At 48.3% G+C, this 23,703-nt stretch overlaps 1 protein-coding gene across 10 annotated transcripts in view; it reads right to left on the bottom strand.

Annotated features, from left to right (window-relative positions):
• Positions 1-23,703, bottom strand: part of LOC147116775 (protein CBFA2T1-like) — a 158,255-nt gene that overhangs the window by 25,450 nt on the left and 109,102 nt on the right. For 6 of the 10 annotated variants that reach the window (XM_085991953.1, XM_085991955.1, XM_085991956.1 and 3 more), the window contains exons 7-11: positions 12,551-12,642; positions 11,630-11,822; positions 7,749-7,817; positions 6,467-6,657; positions 4,252-4,407 (exon numbers count right to left, since the gene is read on the bottom strand). In XM_085991953.1, the coding sequence (XP_085848079.1) occupies positions 4,252-4,407; positions 6,467-6,657; positions 7,749-7,817; positions 11,630-11,822; positions 12,551-12,642 (701 nt within the window). The remainder of the gene's footprint in view (positions 1-4,251; positions 4,408-6,466; positions 6,658-7,748; positions 7,818-11,629; positions 11,823-12,550; positions 12,643-23,703) is intronic. The other 4 variants (XM_085991949.1, XM_085991950.1, XM_085991948.1 and 1 more) reach the window with 3 other exon arrangements.

Here is a 23,703-nt window from a genome sequence, read left to right as displayed (position 1 = left end):
TAACCTATTCTTCAATATTGACACGGTCTCTGCTTCAGTCACTAACTCTGGTAGTTAATTCCAGAGTCTTACAAACCCTGTGTAAAAAGTTGTGGGATCTTTTACATCTAACTGAGAGGGCAGACGAGGTATTGGTTTAACGCCTCATCCGAAAGACACTTGCCCCTTTATTCTGGCTCTGTCACTCACTCTCACACTTTACGGCACCACCAACCTTGTTTTCAGTTCCTGTACAAGACAGTTGAGGAGGGCTATAGGAGTGAAGACCCACACCTGATGGGATGAGCTGGAACAGATGTTTTACACTAGACCCAATTAAGAGAATTGAATTTAAAACCAATGAAGAGTTCTGTACAAGAGCTCAATCTACTTTGGGACTAATTTTGTCAGTCACTCTCTCTCACACTGTGGGACATTACTGAGCCACAGTCACTCTCTCACACACTGTGGGACATTACTGAGTCACTCTCTCTCTCTCTCACACTGTGGGACATTACTGAGCCACAGTCACTCTCTCACACACTGTGGGACATTACTGAGCCACAGTCACTCTCTCTCACACTGTGGGACATTACTGAGCCACAGTCACTCTCTCTCACACTGTGGACATTACTGAGCCTCAGTCACTCTCTCTCTCACTGTGGGACATTACTGAGTCACAGTCTCTCTCTCTCACACTGTGGGACATTACTGAGCCACAGTCACTCTCTCTCACACTGTGGACATTACTGAGCCTCAGTCACTCTCTCTCTCACTGTGGGACATTACTGAGCCACAGTCACTCTCTCTCACACTGTGGGACATTACTGAGCCTCAGTCACTCTCTCACACACACTGTGGACATTACTGAGCCACAGTCACTCTCTCACACACACTGTGGACATTACTGAGCCACAGTCACTCTCTCACACACACTGTGGGACATTACTGAGTCACAGTCACTCTCTCACACACACTGTGGACATTACTGAGCCACAGTCACTCTCTCACACACACTGTGGGACATTACTGAGTCACAGTCACTCTCTCTCTCACACTGTGGGACATTACTGAGCCACAGTCACTCTCTCTCACACTGTGGACATTACTGAGCCACAGTCACTCTCTCTCTCACTGTGGACATTACTGAGCCACAGTCACACTCTCTCACACTGTGGGACATGACTGAGCCACAGTCACTCTCCCTCTCACACTGTGGACATTACTGAGCCACAGTCACTCTCTCTCACACTGTGGGACATTACTGAGCCACAGTCACTCTCTCACACACACTGTGGGACATTACTGAGCCACAGTCTCTCTCTCTCACACTGTGGGACATTACTGAGCCACAGTCACTCTCTCACACACTGTGGGACATTACTGAGCCACAGTCACTCTCTCTCACACTGTGGGACATTACTGAGCCACAGTCTCTCTCTCTCACACTGTGGGACATTACTGAGCCACAGTCACTCTCTCTCACACTGTGGGACATTACTGAGCCACAGTCACTCTCTCTCACACTGTGGGACATTACTGAGCCACAGTCACTCTCTCTCACACTGTGGGACATGACTGAGCCACAGTCACTCTCTCTCACACTGTGGGACATGACTGAGCCACAGTCACTCTCTCTCACACTGTGGGACATGACTGAGCCACAGTCACTCTCTCTCACACTGTGGGACATGACTGAGCCACAGTCACTCTCTCTCACACTGTGGGACATTACTGAGCCACAGTCACTCTCTCACACACTGTGGACATTACTGAGCCACAGTCACTCTCTCACACACTGTGGACATTACTGAGCCACAGTCTCTCTCTCTCACACTGTGGGACATTACTGAGCCACAGTCACTCTCTCTCACACTGTGGGACATGACTGAGCCACAGTCACTCTCTCTCACACTGTGGGACATTACTGAGCCACAGTCACTCTCCCTCTCACACTGTGGACATTACTGAGCCACAGTCACTCTCTCACACACTGTGGACATTACTGAGCCACAGTCACTCTCTCTCACACTGTGGGACATTACTGAGCCACAGTCACTCTCTCTCACACTGTGGACATTACTGAGCCACAGTCACTCTCTCTCACACTGTGGACATTACTGAGCCACAGTCCCTCTCTCTCACACTGTGGGACATTACTGAGACACAGTCACTCTCTCACACTGTGGGACATTACTGAGCCATAGTCTCTCTCTCTCTCACACTGTGGACATTACTGAGCCACAGTCACTCTCCCTCTCACACTGTGGACATTACTGAGTCACAGTCACTCTCTCTCACACACTGTGGGACATTACTGAGCCACAGTCACTCTCTCTCTCACACTGTGGGACATTACTGAGCCACAGTCTCTCTCTCTCACACTGTGGGACATTACTGAGCCACAGTCACTCTCTCTCACACTGTGGGACATTACTGAGCCACAGTCACTCTCTCTCACACTGTGGACATTACTGAGCCACAGTCACTCTCTCTCACACTGTGGACATTACTGAGCCACAGTCCCTCTCTCTCACACTGTGGGACATTACTGAGACACAGTCACTCTCTCACACTGTGGGACATTACTGAGCCATAGTCTCTCTCTCTCTCACACTGTGGACATTACTGAGCCACAGTCACTCTCCCTCTCACACTGTGGACATTACTGAGTCACAGTCACTCTCTCTCACACACTGTGGGACATTACTGAGCCACAGTCACTCTCTCTCTCACACTGTGGGACATTACTGAGCCACAGTCACTCTCTCTCTCTCACACTGTGGGACATTACTGAGTCACAGTCTCTCTCACACTGTGGGACATTACTGAGCCACAGTCACTCTCTCTCTCACACTGTGGACATTACTGAGCCACAGTCACTCTCCCTCTCACACTGTGGACATTACTGAGCCATAGTCACTCTCCCTCTCACACTGTGGGACATTACTGAGCCACAGTCTCTCTCTCTCTCACACTGTGGGACATTACTGAGCCACAGTCACTCTCTCTCACACTGTGGGACATTACTGAGTCACAGTCACTCTCTCTCTCACACTGTGGGACATTACTGAGCCACAGTCACTCTCTCTCACACTGTGGGACATTACTGAGCCACAGTCACTCTCTCTCACACTGTGGGACATTACTGAGCCACAGTCACTCTCTCTCACACTGTGGGACATTACTGAGCCACAGTCACTCTCTCTCACACACTGTGGGACATTACTGAGCCACAGTCACTCTCCCTCTCACACTGTGGACATTACTGAGCCACAGTCACACACTCTCACACTGTGGACATTACTGAGCCACAGTCACTCTCTCTCACACTGTGGGACATTACTGAGCCACAGTCACTCTCTCTCTCACACTGTGGACATTACTGAGCCACAGTCACTCTCTCTCTCACACTGTGGACATTACTGAGTCACAGTCACTCTCTCACACACTGTGGGACATTACTGAGCCACAGTCACTCTCTCTCACACTGTGGGACATTACTGAGCCACAGTCACTCTCTCTCTCACACTGTGGACATTACTGAGCCACAGTCACTCTCTCTCACACACTGTGGGACATTACTGAGCCACAGTCACTCTCTCTCTCACACTGTGGACATTACTGAGCCACAGTCACTCTCTCTCACACACTGTGGGACATTACTGAGCCACAGTCTCTCTCTCTCACACACTGTGGGACATTACTGAGCCACAGTCACTCTCTCTCACACTGTGGACATTACTGAGTCACAGTCACTCTCTCACACACTGTGGGACATTACTGAGCCACAGTCACTCTCTCTCTCTCTCACACTGTGGGACATTACTGAGCCACAGTCACTCTCACACACTGTGGGACATTACTGAGCCACAGTCACTCTCTCTCTCACACACTGGGACATTACTGAGCCACAGTCACTCTCTCTCTCACACACTGGGACATTACTGAGCCATAGTCCCTCTCTCTCTCACACTGTGGACATTACTGAGCCACAGTCACTCTCTCTCTCACACTGTGGACATTACTGAGCCACAGTCACTGTCCCTCTCACACTGTGGACATTACTGAGCCACAGTCACTCTCTCTCACACTGTGGACATTACTGAGTCACAGTCACTCTATCTCACACTGTGGGAATTTACTAAAGCCAATGGACCAGCAGGGGCTCCATGTTTTCATGCTGATTGTTCAGGACCCTGTGGGCAGTTGGAGTCGGCCCCGAACCAGTCACGATGCATGGGATGAGTTTCAAGGAGCGATGCATCTCACCTCCGAGGGAGAAGCAGCCGAGGCCATCTGCCTGGTCCCACAGTGAGTGCGCCTCCTGTCGGATGAACACGGAGTGGCCCTGGCATTCGTTGATATGTCTGCAGGCCCATCTGCCTCGCCCTCCCCGCTCCAAGAGGCTGTGTGGATGCGGGAGGCCTGGAGAGAAAGGAAACAGAAAAGCAAATAAACTGGCTACAAGTGTAAATAATAAAAGGGATCAGTTCTCCCCCCCCCCCCCGACACACCGCTCCCCCCCCACCCCGACACACCGCTCCCCCCCCACCCCGCTCTCCCCCACCCCACCCCCCACCCCTCCCCCCCACCCCCACCCCTCTCCCCCCCCACTCTCCTCTCCTCCCCACCCCCCCAACACCGCTCTTCCCCCCCCCACCCACCGCTCTTCCCCCCCACTCTCCTCTCCTCCCCCCCACTCTCCTCTCCTCCCCCCCCACTCTCCTCCCACCCCCACTCTCCTCCCCTCCCCCACACTCTCCCCCACACTTCCCCCCCTGCCTCCGCCCTCCCCCCCGATATCCCACCAGCCTTCTGGTGCTGCACTCTGAAAACCGTCGCTGGTAGTCCTCACCTCCAATACCCCTCCCTGATAACACCTCCTAGCCCCAATAACCCTTGGATACCTCCTGTCCCCTCCAGAGTGTCAGCACAGTATCTAACCACGGGAAGCATAAACAGAAGTCCACATGCACAGTTCCCAGAAGGAGTCTCTGGCTAGGAGTGGGAACCCTGGTGGATTTCCCCCCGTCCTTTGGGGGTTTTGAGGGCAATTTCTGCTCCCTCACCCCGAGCTCAGCTCATTGAGCACAGCTAATAGGTCAGGAAAGGAGAAGGAAACAGTTAGAAAAAAAACACAAAAAATCTTTTAAAAACTCAGAATTTACAACAGACCGATACCCAAAACATCTACAAAATCCGCAAGCTAACTATGGGGAAAGAGTGGGACAGTGGGACAAATTGGCTAGCACTTTCAAAGAGCCGGCACAGGCACGATGGGCTGAATGGCCTTCTGCGCTGTATAATTCTATATCCTCAATTATCTGCCATGAATAATCAGATAGTCAATAAAAGCAAAGGGACTGTCCGAATTATAAATACCGGGTGTGAGTGCTGTACCTGCCCTGGGAGTGTTTGATGGGACAGTAGAGGGAGCTTTACTCTATATCTAACCCGTACTGTACCTGCCCTGGGAGTGTTTGATGGGCGAGTGTAGAGGGAGCTTTACTCTGTATCTAACCTGTGCTGTACCTGCCCTGGGAGTGTTTGATGGGACAGTGTAGAGGGAGCTTTACTCTGTATCTAACCCGTGCTGTACCTACCCTGGGAGTGTTTGATGGGACAGTGTAGAGGGAGCTTTACTCTGTATCTAACCCGTGCTGTACCTGCCCTGGGAGTGTTTGATGGGACAGTGTAGAGGGAGCTTTACTCTGTATCTAACCCGTGCTGTACCTGCCCTGGGAGTGTTTGATGGGACAGTGTAGAGGGAGCTTTACTCTGTATCTAACCCGTGCTGTACCTGCCCTGGGAGTGTTTGATGGGACAGTGTAGAGGGAGCTTTACTCTGTATCTAACCCGTGCTGTACCTGCCCTGGGAGTGTTTGATGGGATAGTGTAGAGGGAGCTTTACTCTGTATCTAACCCGTGCTGTACCTGCCCTGGGAGTGTTTGATGGGACAGTGTAGAGGGAGCTTTACTCTGTATCTAACCCGTGCTGTACCTGCCCTGGGAGTGTTTGATGGGACAGTGTAGAGGGAGCTTTACTCTGTATCTAACCCGTGCTGTACCTGCCCTGGGAGTGTTTGATGGGACAGTGTAGAGGGAGCTTTACTCTGTATCTAACCCGTGCTGTACCTGCCCTGGGAGTGTTTGATGGGACAGTGTAGAGGGAGCTTTACTCTGTATCCAACCCGTGTTGTACCTGCCCTGGGAGTGTTTGATGGGACAGTGTAGAGGGAGCTTTACTCTGTATCTAACCCGTGCTGTACCTGCCCTGGGAGTGTTTGATGGGACAGTGTAGAGGGAGCTTTACTCTCTATCTAACCCGTGCTGTACCCAAGCGGAATGTTCCATTCAAATGAAATTAAGGAGCACAAAGATTAAGCAAAGCAAGGAAAGCTTTCCTCTCAAGCCATTCAGTGATTTGATGGGCTGGTGCCCCTGTGCCCCTCCTCCTACTCTGAGACTGGAGCCGTGCTCTCACCTCACTGGAGTCCTCCTGTTGGTTGATGGTGGACCGCGCGTCCTCAGAAGCCTGCCGCTTCGCCTCGCTCAGCGCACGCTCCATCTTTGCTCGTTCGGCTGTGATCATCTCCTGGGCCTTGCGCTCTGCCTCTGATACGGCTTTCTTTAGCTCCGTCATGGCCTGTCGCTTCACCTCATTCACCGCCTCTTCTGGGAGGGAGGGGCGAGGGGGAAGAAAAGCAGCTATCAGAACGAGTCTGGAACTGTACTTGGGTTTCGGTTTTGAGACTTACGCGGGGTGGATGGGGCTGCGTTTCGGGCAGGACCTGGAGCATCGTCCCCGTGAGATCCAGAGACCCAGTGTCAATGCAACCAGATACTCCGGCTAATATAATATCCAGAGTAGCGTCCCACTCCCCCTTAATTAGTTAATTCTGAAGGATTTCCTCACATGCAAGAATTAGCAGCGTGAAGGTCGTGTGCAGGGAGCCTTCGAGATCAGTACAGATGAGGGATTCCGCCCCTCAAGCCCACCCTACTGCAGACTCCCCTCAGTACCGCCAAATCAAGCTGGATTGCGAACTAGTTGGGCTGCCAGTTCATTGTATTCAGTACCCCAGGCTGAGCCAGTGGTTCAGTGGGGCTAATGATGTGATGCCGAGTGCCACAGCACTGATGCACTAGAAGCACTCCAGAGACCGGAGCACAAAAATCTAGGCTGACACTCCAGTGCAGTACTGAGGGAGCGCTGTCGGAGATGCCATCTTTCATCGGAGATGTTAAACTGAGGCCCCGTCTGCTCTCTCAGGTGGATGTAAAAGATCCCATGGCACTATTCGAAGAGCAGGGGAGTTATCCCCAGTGTCCTGGCCAATATTTATCCCTCAACCAATATTACAAACACAGAATATCTGGTCATTATCACATTGCTGTTTGTGGGAGCTTTGTGTGCATAAATTGGTTGCCGCGTTTCCTACATTACAACAGTGACTCCACTTCAAAAGTACTTTATTAGCTGTGAAGCGCTTTGGGACGTCCTGAGGTCATGAAAGGCGCTGTATAAATGCAAGTTCTTTTTTTCTTTCTATTTCATTTCATTCCTCTCTGTGACCGCTTGCCTCACTAATACAGCACACAGTTATCCTTTAAGACAAGGGCCAAGAAGCCCATTCACCAAGTAGCAGTGGGTGAGGCAGCTCCCTGCACACAGAGGGCACTTGATGTGGAGTGGTGGGTCAGACACTTCATCCTAAGAGGGGAGTTGGGAAACACGTTTGCAAATTAGCCGCAGTGCAGCCTACCAGCCTTTTTCCAGATCTCCTCCCGTGTGTATCCCTGTGCCGGTCTGTGCAGCATCTCTCCATGTGTTTCTGAAAGCACAAAACAAAAACCCTTTAGTGGGAACTGCAGGTACACCATTCCCAACACCACTTACACTTACTCGAATCTCACCAGCAGCCCCTGCCCAGCGCCACGGTCAGGGTCAGGGTCAGACTGGCACTGCCCAGAGTGGCTCGAGGTTCAGTAGCTGCCACAGAGCGGAGACATACCCGGAGAATCACAATGACAATCCACACAAACCCTTTCTATCCATTCTCATTTCAAGAGTTTCATTTAAAGCCTTCACTGCAGGCAGCTTTAGAATATTTGTCTCTATTTGGGTGGCCATACTGGGAACAGAGGTAGGAGAGTCGGGGGCAATAGTCGGGCGGGAGGCGGGTGTGAGTGGAGGGAACCAGTGAGTGATGGTGACAGAGGGTGGGAAGGGAGTGGGAAAGGGAGGTTAGGATGTCTGAAAATAGCATGTAATCCCTGAACTCCACTGTCTGATGAATTGAATCGGTTACAACTCACGACCTTTTTGTTCCCAATTTTCTCCCCATAATTCCTAAAGACACTGATTCTCACTGGGGTACAGGTTTCATGGGTGCTGACTCTCACTAGGGAATAGGAGCGAGGGGCGGGCGCAGAGGGAGTGAAGGAGAGGGGGAGGGCGAGAGGGCGGGGGCGAGAGAAGATTGTGAGGGAGTGATTCACAGAGAGGGACAGTAATCGAGAGAGGGAAAATAAACACTTTGCTTCTTCCATGGAGGACATAAAATTGTTCAAACCCCATCTGATTTTCTGTATCAATATTAAGCTCACTATTACTGTACGGGATTAGCAGTGTATGGGATAATCCTGTGTAGTTGTGATCAATGGTCCCCCTAAGGTGTGCGGCTCTGCATAAAATCGCAAGGTCCCGCGCAGGCAGCCCACCAGCTCCGGCCGCTGGTTACCACACAGCAAAATTAAAGGGAGCGCACACGGAAAAAAAAAATGTAACATTAGTTGGGATTGTGACCGAGATTTCAGCGCTTGTACCTGCCTGTATCCTCTGCAGCAGGGGGTTTCAGGGGCTCCGCCATAAATAGCCTCCGGGATTTAAAAAAAATACATTGTCGCGTAAAGGTGGGATGGAGCTGAGCAGCCAGGCAGCTCTGGCCCCGACTCAGACCTCTGCTTCACCCCTCCCGAGCGTTTGTGCAAATTCAGCGCCGGCGAGACCAGGCCCCGGCTCACTGAGAAGGGAGAGGGGCGACAGTTGCTGGTCCGAGCTCTCCGTCCTCCGCTCTCCTCTCGCCACATCCCACTGTACATATGGGCAGACTGGCTTGCTGGCTGAACAACTGCAGTACAAACGGCAGAGCGCCGCCGCAACCACCTACGTATCCAACCAATTCGACACCTAGACTCACGACCAAAGCATCCGACTGCACCCGTAACTTATTCTACACAAATCGGAAACTCCCGGTCAGCCGCTAGATTTTAGCACACTGTAGTATAATTACAAGGGTGCTGGCTGCCCTTTGGTGCCTCACCTCATTCATCCTTCACCTGTGAGCCCACACCTCGAGTGTTAGCAGTCTTGCTCTACCAAGGAGGGCATCACAGACAGACCTGATTGTTCACACCCATTGCTGGCCTCCAGCGAGGATTCCAACCCTCCAGGATTGTCCTGCAGTCGCCGGGAATAAAACATTATAATCTGGACACTGCTGCCAGCAATTTGGGAGAAAAATGATATGGGCCTTAAAAAATTGTTTTTTTCCATTTTCATTGTACACTTATATTAGTTACAAAAACATTGGCGATGGGGGAGGAAGGCTTTCTGACTGACAATCAAGCAGAGAACAAGGACCGGCTAATGTGCCGGGAACAGTCGGTGAGGGAGTCAGGGGAAAGAGGGACACTGGGGAGGGGGGGTGTTGAGGTGATTGGGGCTCGTGAAGGGAAAGAGGGATTGGGATGGGCGTGGGGGCCAGTATTACTGCAGTGCCGGGATCATCATCATCTCCTCTTCTTAGGCAGTCCCTCGGAACCAAGGATGACTTGCTTCCACACTAAAGATGGAGTTCGCAGGTGACTGATGAGTCCAGTGTGGGACCTACAGTCTCTGTCACAGGTGGGGCAGACGGTGGTTGAAGGGGCGGGTGGGTGGGGTGCTTGGGTTGACGTGCGCTCCTTGCGCTGCCTGCGCTTGCTCCCGGCGAAGAGACTCGAGGTGTTCGGCACCTTCCCGGATGCTTCTCCTCCACTTTGTGCGGTCTTTGGGCCAGGGATTCCCAGGTGTGGGTGGGGATGTTGCACTTTTTCAAGGAGGCTTTGAGGGTGTCCTTGAAGCGTTTCCTCTGCCCACCTGGGGCTCTCTTGCTGTGCCGGAGCTCTGAGTAGAGCGCTTGTTTTGGGAGTCTCGTATCGGGCATGCGGACAATGTGACCCGTCCATCGGAGCTGATCGAACGTGGTCAAAGCTTCGATGCTGGGGATGTTGGCCTGAGCAAGAACATTGACGTTGGTGCGCCTGTCCTGCCAATGGATTTGTAGGATCTTGCGGAGGCAGCGTTGGTGGTACCTCTCCAGTGCTTTGAGGTGCCTGCTGTACATGGTCCAGGTCTCTGAGGCATACAGGAGGGCAGGTATCACTGCTGCCCTGTAGACCATGAGCTTAGTGCCAGGTTTGAGGTCCTGGTCTTCAAACACTCTCTTCCTCAGGCGACCGAAGGCTGCACTGGCACACTGAAGGCGGTGTTGGACTTTGTCATCGACGTCTGCCCTTGTTGACAGTAGGCTCCCGAGGTGTGGAAAGTGGTCCACCTTGTCCAAGGCCTTGTCGTGGATTTTGATAATCAGGGGGCAGTACTGTGTGGCGGGGGCAGGTTGGTAGAGGACCTTTGCCTTACAGGTGTTTAGTGTAAGGCCCATGCTCTCATAGACTTCGGTGAAGGTGTTGACGATGGTTTGGAGTTCGGCCTCCGAGTGTGCGCAGACGCAAGCATCGTCTGCATACTGTAATTCAATGACAGAGGATGGGACAACCTTGGATCTGGACTGGAGGCGACGGAGGTTGAACAGTTTCCTGTTTGTTCTGTAGATTAGCTGCACTCCAGTGAGGAGCTTACTGAGGGTGAGATGGAGCATTGCAGCCAGGAAGATTGAGAAGAGCGTTGGTGCGATGACACAGCCTTGCTTGACACCGGTCCGTAAGTGAATTGGGTCTGTGGTGGATCCGTTGGTCAGGATCATGGCTTGCATGTCGTCGTGAAGCAGGCGGAGGATAGTGACAAACTTTTGAGGGCAGCCGAACTTGAGGAGGACACTCCATAATCCCTCACGGTTGACGGTGTCGAAGGCCTTTGTGAGATCAAAGAAGGCCATGTACAGCGGTTGGTGCTGTTCCCTGCATTTCTCTTGTAGTTGACACGCGGTGAAGATCATGTCCATTGTGACCCTTAGTGGGCAGAATCCGCATTGCGACTCAGAGGAGCTCTTCAGCCACTGGGAGAAGGCGACTGAGCAGGATTCTTGCGATGACTTTCTCTGTGGCAGACAGCAGGGAGACTCCTCTGTAATTACCGCAATCGGACTTGTCACCTTTCTTGAAGATGGTCACAATTACGGCGTTTCTGAGATCCCCTGGCATGCAATAGCAGCAATAATGGTGAGTAGGAGTGGCGCTGAGAATTTTTTTTATACAGAATAAATATTTGTGTTGTGTTACAGGGGGTTCGTGGAATTTTTATAACATGGGAGGGGGGCCTCAGAAGCAAAAAGGTTGGGAACCCCTGCTCTGCAGGACATTACTGCACACAGACCAGGACAAACTGGCACTACCTGTAAATCATGGAATGGGAACTCTGTACCTAGTTGGGGGCCTTCTGGATTGGAGGAGTTCTGAGCAGGCTGTGTGGAGTTCCCACCTTTTTTCGTATCTTCAGTGTCACTATAGCGACGGATCCAGTGATTAAGTTCTTCCCGGTCAGCTTCCTGGCAACGCCTCAGCACAGTCAGTGAGCGCCGAGTCTTCTCCACCATATCCATTATACAGTTCAGGAGCTGAGGGCAAAAGGCAAAAATCAACCAAGTGAAAGCAGAGAGGGGCTGAGCAGCAGGAAAACTGCAGTGTAACAGAACAAACCCTGCATTCATATGGCACTTTCATGTCCTCATGATGTCGCATGGCGCTAAAGAATTATTTTCAAGTGTAAACACTTTATATAGATAAACACAGCAGCCAGTTTGTGCACAGCTAGATCCCACAAACGTGATAAATGACCAGTTAATGTCAACTACAGTGCAGTACAGTTTAGTGTAATACAGGCCAGTGCAATATATGGTGTTATAGTGTAAAGGTATGGTGTAATATAATAGTTAAGAGTACTGTGCAGTATGATGTAATGTAATACAATATACTATCGCAATACGGGACAGTGTAATGTAATAGAGCTAGGAGAGCATTGGAATAGTCGACTCTGGGAGTAACAAAAGCATCGATGAGGGTTTCAGCAGCAGATGGGCTGAGGCGGGGCGGAAACGGACGATGTCACGGAGAATGGAAGTAGCCAGCCAGCGCCCGCGAAACCGCCCCCCAGCCAGCGCCCGCGAAACCGCCCCCCAGCCTGAATCAGCTCCTTCAGGAGAGCTGGGGAGGAAAATAATAGCAGTTAAAACTACTGAACATCCAGCTCTTTGCTTCTGCTCATTTTAGAGCAGTAACCCCCCCATAAGGTTGTTTGTCACGTAATCTTTCACCCGACCAGTGCGTGTAAACTCGCCACACCTACATTATCCAGGTGCTTCCATTCCTCTGCCCATTCCCTGTCTGTCAAGCGATGATCAATTACTTCTTCCTGTCGGGTTCCGTGTACTCCTGGAGCTGGAATGACACAAAACATCAAAATCAGCCGGAGATTGGAAACCATAACCCCACACTGGACAACACAGACGGAACTTTACATAGCATTACATAGGATGGACAGCACAGAAACAGGCCATTCGGCCCAACCAGTCCATGCTGGCGTTTATGCTCCACTCGAGCCTCCTCCAGTCTTTTTACAATGTGTACAGGACTTCTTTCTAACCTAATATGTAAAAAGCCCAAGGGAGGATTCGCTATTGAATCTAGTAATGGGGAATGAACCAGAGCAGATAAGAGAAGTAAAAGTAGGAGAACATCTAGGCAATAGTGACCATAATATAATACGCTTTAAGATGATAATAGAGAAGGACATAAGTATGATGAAACCAAGTTAATAGATAGGAGAAAAGCTGATTTTGAGGGGCTGAGAATAGAACTTGAGAAAATAAAATGGGCAACAATATTGGCAAACAACGATGTAGAACAGAAATGGGAAACATTTAAAACGGTGTTCAACAGAGCGCTAAAAGGAAAGAACAAACTAAACACTAATGAGACTCCATGGATGAATAAAGCTATAAGGGAACAACTGAGGGTAAGGAAAGAGGCGTACATTAAGTACATAGACAGCAGGGGAGTGCATGATAAGGGAGAATACAAAGAGATTAGGAGAGAAATAAAAAAGATAGGAAGGCAAAGAGGAACTATGATATTAAATTATCAAGGAATATAAAACAAAATAGTAACATATTTTTCAGGCACATCAATAAAAAAAAGTTAGGATGGGAATAGGGCCATTAAAGGACAGACAGGATAACACCTCAGGTAACGATAGAGAGATGGCAGAAATATTAAATAATTATTTTATTTCAGTATTTACCAGGGAGATAGAACAGGTGGACATGACATTGGATGATGAGATTAGTAATGAGGTAAGTGCATTTAAAATACAAAAAGGGGATATATTAAATAAATTAATCAAACTCAAAAGAGGATAAAACCCCTGGTCCGGATGGATTGCATCCCCGCATTTTAAAAGAATCTAGGGAAGAAATAGCAGGCATTACTACACATATTTAATAATTCTTTAGAAAAAGGTGCAGTGCCAGAGGACTGGCAGATAGCTAACGTAATACCGATATTTAAGAAAGGGGATAGAACATGTCCAGGGAATTATAGACCAGTCAGCTTAACATCGGTGGTAGGGAAAGTAATGGAATTCCTTCTAAAGGAGAAAACCGAAGAACATCTAGAAACCAAAAACATAGTAATGAATAGTCAACATGGATTTCCAAAGGGAATTCTTGCTTGACCAACCTCATTGAATTTTTGAAGAGCTAACAAAGAGAGTAGACAATGGTAATGCAGTAGATGTAATTTATCTGGATTTTCAAAAGGCCTTCGATAAGGTACCCCATAATAGACTAATGAACAAGGTCAGAGAATGCGGAGTCAGGATAAGTAGCAGAATGGATTGCTGGCTGGCTTCAAGACAGAAAGCAGAGAGTAGGGGTAAAGGGCAGCTATTCACAGTGACAGAAGGTGGGTAGTGGTGTTCCACAAGGATCAGTGCTGGGACCACTGCTGTTCACAATTTACATTAACGATTTAGACTTTGGAATCAAAAACACAATTTCTAAATTTGTGGACGACACCAAATTGGGGGGGATAGTCAATACTGAGGAGGACTGCAACAAATTACAGGAGGACATTAATAAACTTGCAGAATTGGCAAATGAAGTTCAACACAGATAAATGTGAGGTATTAGGGGCTGTGGTGGAAAGGGTGGACAGCTTTAAGTTCCTCGGAGTCCACATCACGGAAGACCTCTCCTGGTCCCTCAATACCTCCTCTTTGGTGAAGAAGGCCCAGCAGCGCCTATATTTCCTAAGGAGGCTGAAGGGATGTAACCTGTCACCCCTGATCCTCTCTAACTTTTACCGCTGCACAATAGAGAGCATCCTGACGAACTGTATCACAGTATGGTATGGCAGCTGTAGCTCCTATGACCGGAAAGCCCTGCAGCGGGTAGTCAAAACTGCCCAACGCATTACCGGCACCCGGCTATCGACCAGAGAGAACATCTACCAGAAACGCTGTTTACGGAGGTCACTGACCATCATCAAAGACCCTACCCACCCCAGCCAGTTTGTTCGCCCCCCTGCCATCTGGGAGACGCTACAGATGCATTCGCATCCAAACGACCAGATTTAGGAACAGCTTCTTTCCCAGGGCTGTCATCCTACTGAACTCCACAAATAAACTCTAAAGCCTACACATCTGCCAATGCACTTTATTATGTTTATGTTTATGTATTACAAGCCAAATGAACGTTGAATGTTAAATGTCTTAATCAAAATGTACACTCTTGGGAGCCGCAAGCCTACATTTCGTTGTACTGCACTTGTGCACTAACAATGACAATAAAGTTGATTATTATTATTATTATTTGGTAGGAAGAATAGGGAGGTCACTTATTACTTGGAGGGTGTGAGTCTGGGTGGGGTAGAGGAACAAAGGGATCTCGGAGTACAAATACTCAAATCACTAAAAGTAGCGACACAGGTTAGCAAAGCCATAAAAAAAGCAAACCAAGCACTTGGGTTTATTTCTAGAGGTATAGAATGGAAAATTAGGGAAGTTATGCTAAACCTGTATCGAACCTTGGTTAGACCACACCTAGAGTACAGCGTGTAGTTCTGGTCGCCATATTATAAAAAGGATATAGAGGCACGAGAGAGGGTGTAGAGAAGATTTACAAGGATGATACTAGAAATGCGAGGGTATACACATCAGGAAAGGATGAACAGGCTGGGTCTCTTTTTCTCTTGAAAAAAGGCGGCTGAGGGGTGATCTAATAGAGGTCTTATATAATTTTAAAATTATGAAAGGTTTTGATAGAGTGGAAACAGAGAGAATGTTTCCACTCTGTGGGGAAGAGCATAACTAGAGGCCATCAATATAAGATAGTCACCAAGAAATCAAATAGGGAATTCAGAAGAAACTTCATTACTCAGAGGGTGATGAGAATGTGGAACTCGCTACCACAGGGAGTGGTTGAAGCGAATAGTATAGATGCATTTAAGGGGAGGCTAGACAAGCATATGAGGGAGAAGGGAATAGAGGGTTATACTAATCGATTTAGATGAGGAAAGACGGGAGGAGGCTCGAGTGGAGCATAAACACCGGCATGGACTGGTTGGGCCGAATGGCCTGTTTCTGTGCTGTATATCTGATGTAACCTCCCCTTTTTAATTCCCAGTCCTTATTTTTCTGTAGCCATGTCTCAGTAATCCCTACTATGTCTGGTTCCTCCCAACGCGTGATTGCCTCCAGCGCCCCTGTTTTATTACGGACAGTGTGCATTGCTGTCGACAGTTTAACTCATTTTTAATAGGATTTCCTCTCACTTTATGTTTAACCATCTTTTTAGACTCCTGTTCTATAACTCTATTTATTCCCTTGCCATCAATATCTTCCCTTACGTTATTCTTTCCTATGCTCTCTTTTCCTGTTTTGTTTATAATTTGGCTGGTTACGTTTCTTGTAGATCTCCTCCCCCACTTACTAGTTTAAAGCCTTTGCCACCTCCCTATTTACCCTTTCCACTAGGACATGGGTCTCATCCCTGTTCAGGTTGAGCCCGTCCCATCGGTACAGCTCCTTCCTATCCCAGAACTGGTGCCAGTGTCCCATGAAAAGGAACCCCTCTTTCCCACACCAGTCCTTTAGCCACGTGTTAATTCTCCTGATCTGTCTGCTTCTATGCCAATCTGCACGTGGCTCAGGCAATAATCCAGAGATTATTACCCTCGAGGTCCTGCTTTTTAATTTAGAGCCTAACTCCTAATACTCTTTCAGCAGGACCTCCTCCCTATGTCGTTTGTTCCAACATGGACCACAGCAACTGGATTTACCCCCTCCTTTTCCAAATTCCTCTCCAGCCGCCGTGAGGACCGGGTAGGCAACACACCCTTCGGTATACTCAATCTCAGCTGCAGGGGACACTAGCTATCCCCCTAATTATAGAGTCCCCTATCACTACCACACCTCGATTCTGCTCTTCCCCCCTCTTGGACAGCCTTCTGAGCCACGGTGCCTTGGTCTGCATTGTGGCTGTCCTCCTTGCAGTCTTTCTCCTTGTCCTCACAGGTAACGAGTACTTCGTACCTGTTGGACAGGACCAGGGTCTGCAGGACCTCCTTCTCAACCTCCCCTAAATCCCCGCTACTCGGCTCCCTAGTAGTTACACCCTCCCCTTCCTGAACCTGTGCTTTCCTCTGGGGTGTGATTGTATTCTGGATAAAACTGTCCAGAAATTCCTCCCCCTCCCTTATGTGTCAGAGTGTCTCCAATTCGCACTCCAGCTCAATGACTCTGAGCCGGAGAGATTCGAGATGGAGTCATCGGATTAATCAGGAATGGTCAGCATGGATTTGTTAAGGGGAGGTCGTGTCTGACGAGCTTGATTGAATTTTTTGAGGAGGTAACAAGGAGGGTCGATGAGGGTAGTGCATTTGATGTTGTCTATATAGATTTTAGCAAGGCTTTTGATAAGGTCCCGCATGGCAGACTGGTCATGAAAGTAAAAGCCCATGGGATCCAGGTCAAAGTGGCAAGTTGGATCCAAAATTGGCTCAGAGGCAGGAAACAAAGGGTAATGGTCGAAGGGTGTTTATGTGACTGGAAGGCTGTTTCCAATGGGGTTCCGCAGGGCTCAGCACTGGGTCCTTTGCTTTTTGTAGGAAGTATGATTAAGAAGTTTGCAGATGATACAAAATTTGGCCGTGTGATTGATAATGAAGAAGAAAGCTGCAGACTGCAGGATGATATCAATGAACTGGTCAGGTAGGCAGAACAATGGCAAATGGAATTCAATCTGGAGAAGTGTGAGGTAATGCATTTGGGGAGGGCTAACAAGGCAAGGGAATACACTATAAATAGTAGGACACTGAGAGGTATACCTACCAAAGCAATTTCCACTCACCATCACCACTGACTAACTCGGCCTCGGCAAAACCAGTGCGGGATGGATTTGGCAAGATTACCGGTTATTGAGGTGTTGTTTTGTATTGAGATATATCTATTTTGCCGGTTATTAAAGTATTCCGGATGATAAAGTGCCATTTAAACAAGAGTTTACCGTATTAGCCAAGGCATAGAATATAATCCATCTCACCCTCAGTAAGCTCCCCACTGGAGTGGAGCTAATTTACAGAACAAACGGGAAACTGTTCAACCTCCGTCGCCTCCAGTCCAGATCCAAGGTCGTCCCATCCTCTGTCGTCGAATTACAGTATGCAGACGACGCTTGCGTCTGCGCTCACTTGGAGATCAAACTCCAAACCATCGTCAACACCTTCACCAAAGCGTACGAGAGCATAGGCCTTACACTAAACATCCGTAAGACAAAGGTCCTCTACCAACCTACCCCCACCACACAGTACTGCCCCCCGATTATCAAAATCCACGACAAGGCCTTGGACAACATGGACCACTTTCCATACTAGAAACATAAAAGATAGGAGCAGGAGTAGGCCTTTCGGCCCCTCGAGCCTGCTCCGTCATTCAATGAGATCATGGCTGATCATCCAAATTCAGTACCCTGTCCCTGCTTTCTCCCCATATCCCTTTAGCCTTAAGAAATATATCTAACTCCTTCTTGAATATATTCAATGAATTGGCCTCCACTGCCTTCTGTGGTAGAGAGTTCCACGGGTTCACCACTCTCTGGGTGAAGAAATTCCTCATTTCTGTCCTAAATGGCTTACCCCTTATCTTTAGAATGTGACCCCTGGTACTGGACTCCCTGATCATCGGGAACATCCTTCCTGCATCTAGTCTGTCTAGTCTCGTTAAAATTTTATAAGTTTCAATGAGATCCCCTCTCATTCTTCTAAACTCCAGCGAGTATAAGCCCAATCGACCCAATCTCTCCTCATACGTCATTCCTGCCATCCCAGGTATCAGCCTGGTGAATCTTCGCTGAACTCCTTCCATGGCAAGAACATCCTTCCTCAGATAAGGCGACCAAAACTGCACACAATACTCAAGGTGTGGTCTCACCAAGGCCCTGTACAACTGCAGCAAGACATCCTTGTTCCTGTACTCAAGCCCTCTCGCTACGAAGGCCAACATACCATTTGCCTTCTTAACCGCCTGCTGCACCTGCATGCTTACCTTCAGCGAATGGTGCACAAGGACACCCAGGTCTCGTTGCACTTCCCCTTCTCCCAATCTATTGCCATTCAGATAATAATCTGCCTTCCTGTTTTTGCCACCAAAGTGGATAACCTCGCATTTATCCACGTTATATTGCATCTGCCATGCTTCTGCCCAATCACCCAACCTGTCCAAATCATCCTGGAGTTTCTCGGCATCCTCCTCACAGCACACACGCCCACCCAGCTTTGTGTCATCTGCAAACTTGGAGATATTACATCTAGTTCCCTCGTCTAGATCATTAATATATATTGTGAATAGCTGGGGCCCAAGGACCGATCCCTGCGGTACCCCACTAGTCACTGCCTGCCACTCGGAAAAAGACCCGTTTATTCCAACTCTTTGCTTTCTGTCTGCCAACCAGTTCTCTATCCCAGTCAATACCTTGCCCCCAATCCCATGTGCCTTAACTTTACATGCTAATCTCTTATGCGGGACCTTATCGAAAGCCTTCTGAAAGTCCAAATACCCCACATCCACTGGTTCTCTCTTATCTATTTTACCAGTTACATCCTCAAAAAATTCCAGTAGATTAGTCAAGCACGATTTACCGTTTGTAAATCCATGTTGACTTTGTCCGATCCTGTCACTGTTTTCCAAGTGCTCTGCTATTACATCTTTTATAATGGACTCTAGCATTTTCCCCACTACCGATGTCAGGCTTACCGGTCTGTAATTCCCCGTTTTCTCTCTACCACCTTTTTTGAATAGTGGGGTAACATTAGTTACCCTCCAATCCATGGGTACTGTTCCAGATTCCATCGAATATTGGAAGATGATCAGCAATGCATCTACTATTTCTAGGGCCACTTCCTTAAGTACCCTAGGATGTAGATTATCAGGCCCTGGGGATTTATTGGCCTTCAATCCCGTCAATTTCCCTAACACCATTTCCCTACAAATACTGATTTCTTTCAGTTCCTCCCTTTCATCAGACCCTATGTTACCCGACATCTCTGGGAGGTTATTTGTGTCCTCCTTTGTGAAGACAGAACCAAAATATGTATTTAATTGGACTTCCATTTCTTTGTTCCCCATTATAAATTCCCCTGATTCTGACTGCAAGGGACCTACGCTTGACTTCACCAATCTTTTTCTCTTCACATATCTATAAAAGCTTTTACAGTCAGTTTTTATGTTCCCTGCAAGCTTACTCTCATATTCTATTTTCCCCTTCTTAATTAATCCCCTTGTCCTCCTTTGTTGAATCCTAAACTGCTCCCAATCCTCAGGTTTACTGCTTTTTCTGGCCAATTTATATGTCCTCTCCTTGGATCTTATGCTATCCCTAATTTCCCTTGTTAGCCACGGTTGAGTCACCTTTTTTGTTTTATTTTTATGCCAAACTGGGATGAACAAATTCTGTAGTTCATCCATGCGATCTTTGAATGTTTGCTATTGCCTATCCACCGTCAACCCTTTGAGTGACATTCCTCAATCAATCCTACCCAACTCGCACCTCATACCATCGTAGTTTCCTTTATTTAAATTCAGGACCCTAGTCTCTGAGTCAACTACTTCATTCTCCATCTTAATGAAGAATTCTATCATATTATGATCGCTCCGACCCAAGGGGCCTCGTACAACAAGATTGCTAATTAATCCTTTCTCATTACATAATACCCAGTCTAAGATGGCCTGATCTCTGGTTGGTTCCTCGACATATTGGTCCAGGAAACCATCCCGTAAACACTCCAGGAATTCCTCAGGAACCTACTGTCAACGACGAAGTGCAACACTGCCTTCAGTGTGCCAGTGCAGCCTTCGGTTGCCTGAAGAAGAGAGTGTTTGAAGACCAGGACCTCAAACCCAGCACTAAGCTCATGGTCTACAGAGCAGCAGTGATACCCGCCCTGCTGTATGCCTCAGAGACATGGACCATGTACAGCAGGCACCTCAAAGCACTGGAGAGGTACCACCAGCGCTGCCTCCGCAAGATCCTGCAAATCCATTGGCAGGACAGGCGCACCAACGTCAGTGTTCTTGCGCAGGCCAACATCCCCAGCATCGAAGCTTTGACCACGCTCAATCAGCTCCGATGGACGGGTCACATTGTCCGCATGCCCGATACGAGACTCCCAAAACAAGCGCTCTACTCGGAGCTCTGATGCGGCAAGAGAGCCCCAGGTGGGCAGAGGAAACGCTTCAAGGACACCCTCAAGGCCTCCTTGAAAAAGTGCAACATCCCCATCGACACCTGGCCCAAGACCGCACAAAGTGGAGGAGAAGCATCCGGGAAGGCGCCGAACACCTCGAGTCTCTTCGCTGGGAGCAAGTGGAAGCCAAGCGCAAGGAGCGCACATCAACCAAAGCACCCCACCCACCCACCCGCCCCTTCAACCACAGTCTGCCCCACCTGTGACAGGTCCCGCATTGGACTCACCAGTCACCTGAGAATTCATTTTTAGTGTGGAAGCAAGTCATCCTCGGTTCCGAGGGACTGCCTAAGAAGGTAAGAGTAGGGAGGTTATGCTTCAACTGTATAAAACACTAGTTAGGCCTCAGCTAGAATACTGCGTGCAGTTCTGGTCACCACATTACAGGAAGGATGTGGTTGCATTCGAGAGGGTGCAGAGGAGATTTACGAGGATGTTGCCTGGGCTGGGGAATTTTAGCTATGAGGAAAGATTGGATAGGCTGGGGTTGTTTTCTTTGGAGCAGAGGAGGCTGAGGGGAGATTTAATTGAGGTGTATAAAATTATGAGGGGCCGAGATAGAGTGGACAGGAAGGACCTATTTCCCTTAGAAGAGAGGTCAATAACCAGGGGGCACAGATTTAAAGTAATTGGTTGGAGGTTTAGAGGGGATTTGAGGAGAAATGTTTTCACCCAGAGGGTGGTGGGGGTCTGGAACTCACTGCCTGAAAGGGTGACAGAGGCAGGAACCCGCACCACATTTAAAAAGTAAAAACAACAGAAAATGCTGGAAATACTCAGCAGGCCAGGCAGCATCCGTGGAGAGAGAAACAGAGTTAACTTTTCAGGTCTGGGACCCTTGGATATGCACCTGAAGTGCTGTAACCTCCAAGGATACGGACCAAGGGCTGGAAAGTGGGATTAGGCTGGATAGCTCTGATGATGTGGAATCTGTATGGGTAGAGCTGAGAAATACCAAGGGGCAGAAAACGTTAGTGCGAGTTGTATACAGACCTCCAAACAGAAATGCTGAGGTTGGGGATGGCATTAAACGGGAAATTAGAGACGCGTGCAATAAGGGCACAGCAGTTATCATGGGTGACTTTAATCGACATATAGATTGGGCTAACCAAATTAGTAATAATACTGTGGAGGAGGAATTGCTAGAGTGTATACGGGATGGTTTCCTGGACCAATATGTCGAGGAACCAACTGGAGATCAGGCCATCTTGGACTGGGTATTATGTCATGAGAAAGGATTAATTAGCAATCTTGTTGTGCGAGGCCCCTTGGGTCGGAGCGATCATACTATGATAGAATTCTTCATTAAGACGGAGAGTGAAGTAGTTGACTCAGAGACTAGGGTCCTGAATTTAAATAAAGGAAACTACGATGGTATTAGGCGCAAGTTGGCTAGGATGGATTGGGGAGCATCACTTAAAGGGTTGACGGTGGATAGGCAATGGCAAACATTTAAAGATCGCATGGATGAACTACAGAATTTGTTCATCCCAGTTTGGCATAAAAATAAAACAAAAAAGGTGACTCAACCGTGGCTAACAAGGGAAATTAGGGATAGCATAGGATCCAAGGAGAGGACATATAATTTGGCTAGAAAAAGCAGCAAACCTGAGGACTGGGAGCAGTTTAGGATTCAGCAAAGGAGGACAAAGGGATTAATTAAGAGGGGGGAAATAGATTACGAGAGTAAGCTTGCAGGGAACATAAAAACTGACTGTAAAAACTTCTATAGATATGTGAAGAGAATCAGGGGAATTTATAATGGGGAACAAAGAAATGGCAGACCAATTAAATACATACTTTGGTTCTGTCTTTACAAAGGAGGACACAAATAATCTCCCAGAGATGTTGGGGAACAAAGGGTCTAATGAGGGGGAGGAATTGAATGAAATCTGTTTTTGTAGGGAAATGGTGTTAGGGAAATTGACAGGATTGAAGGCCAATAAATCCTCAGGGCCTGATAATGTACATCCTAGGGTACTTAAGGAAGTGGCCCTAGAAATAGTAGATGCATTGCTGGTCATCTTCCAAAATTCTATAGACTCAAACAGTTCCCATGGATTGGAGGATAGCTAATGTAAACCCAATATTTAAAAAAGGTGATAGAGAGAAAAGGGGGAATTACAGACCGGTAAGCCTGACATCGGTAGTGAGGAAAATGCTAGAGTCCATTATAAAAGATGTAATAGCAGAGCACTTGGAAAACAGTGACAGGATCGGACAAAGTCAACATGGATTTACAAAAGGTAAATCGTGCTTGACTAATCTACTGGAATTTTTTGAGGATGTAACTGGTAGAATAGATAAGGGAGAACCAGTGGATGTGGTGTATTTAGACTTTCAGAAGGCTTTCGATAAGGTCCCGCATAAGAGATTAGCGTGCAAAGTTAAAGCACACGGGATTGGGGGTAAGGTAGAGAACTGGTTGGCAGACAGGAAGCAAAGAGTTAGAATAAATGGGTCTTTTTCCGAGTGGCAGGCAGTGACTAGTGGGGTACCGCAGGGATTGGTGCTAGGACCCCAGCTATTCACAATATATATGATCTAGACGAGGGAACTAGATGTAATATATCCAAGTTTGCAGACGACATAAAGCTGGGTGGGCGTGTGTGCTGTGAGGAGGATGCAGAGAAACTCCAGTATGATTTGGACAGGTTGGGTGATTACACTGCATTTGCCATGCATCTGCCCAATGTGGAT

The sequence above is a fragment of the Somniosus microcephalus genome, chromosome 6 (assembly GCF_052327205.1).
Source record: "Somniosus microcephalus isolate GS21.2 chromosome 6, FLI_Smic_1.0, whole genome shotgun sequence".
In the NCBI taxonomy this organism is placed as follows: Eukaryota; Metazoa; Chordata; class Chondrichthyes; order Squaliformes; family Somniosidae; genus Somniosus; species Somniosus microcephalus.
The sequence above is the reverse complement of the archived record's forward strand: the minus strand, read 5'-3'. Positions and strand labels throughout refer to the sequence as shown.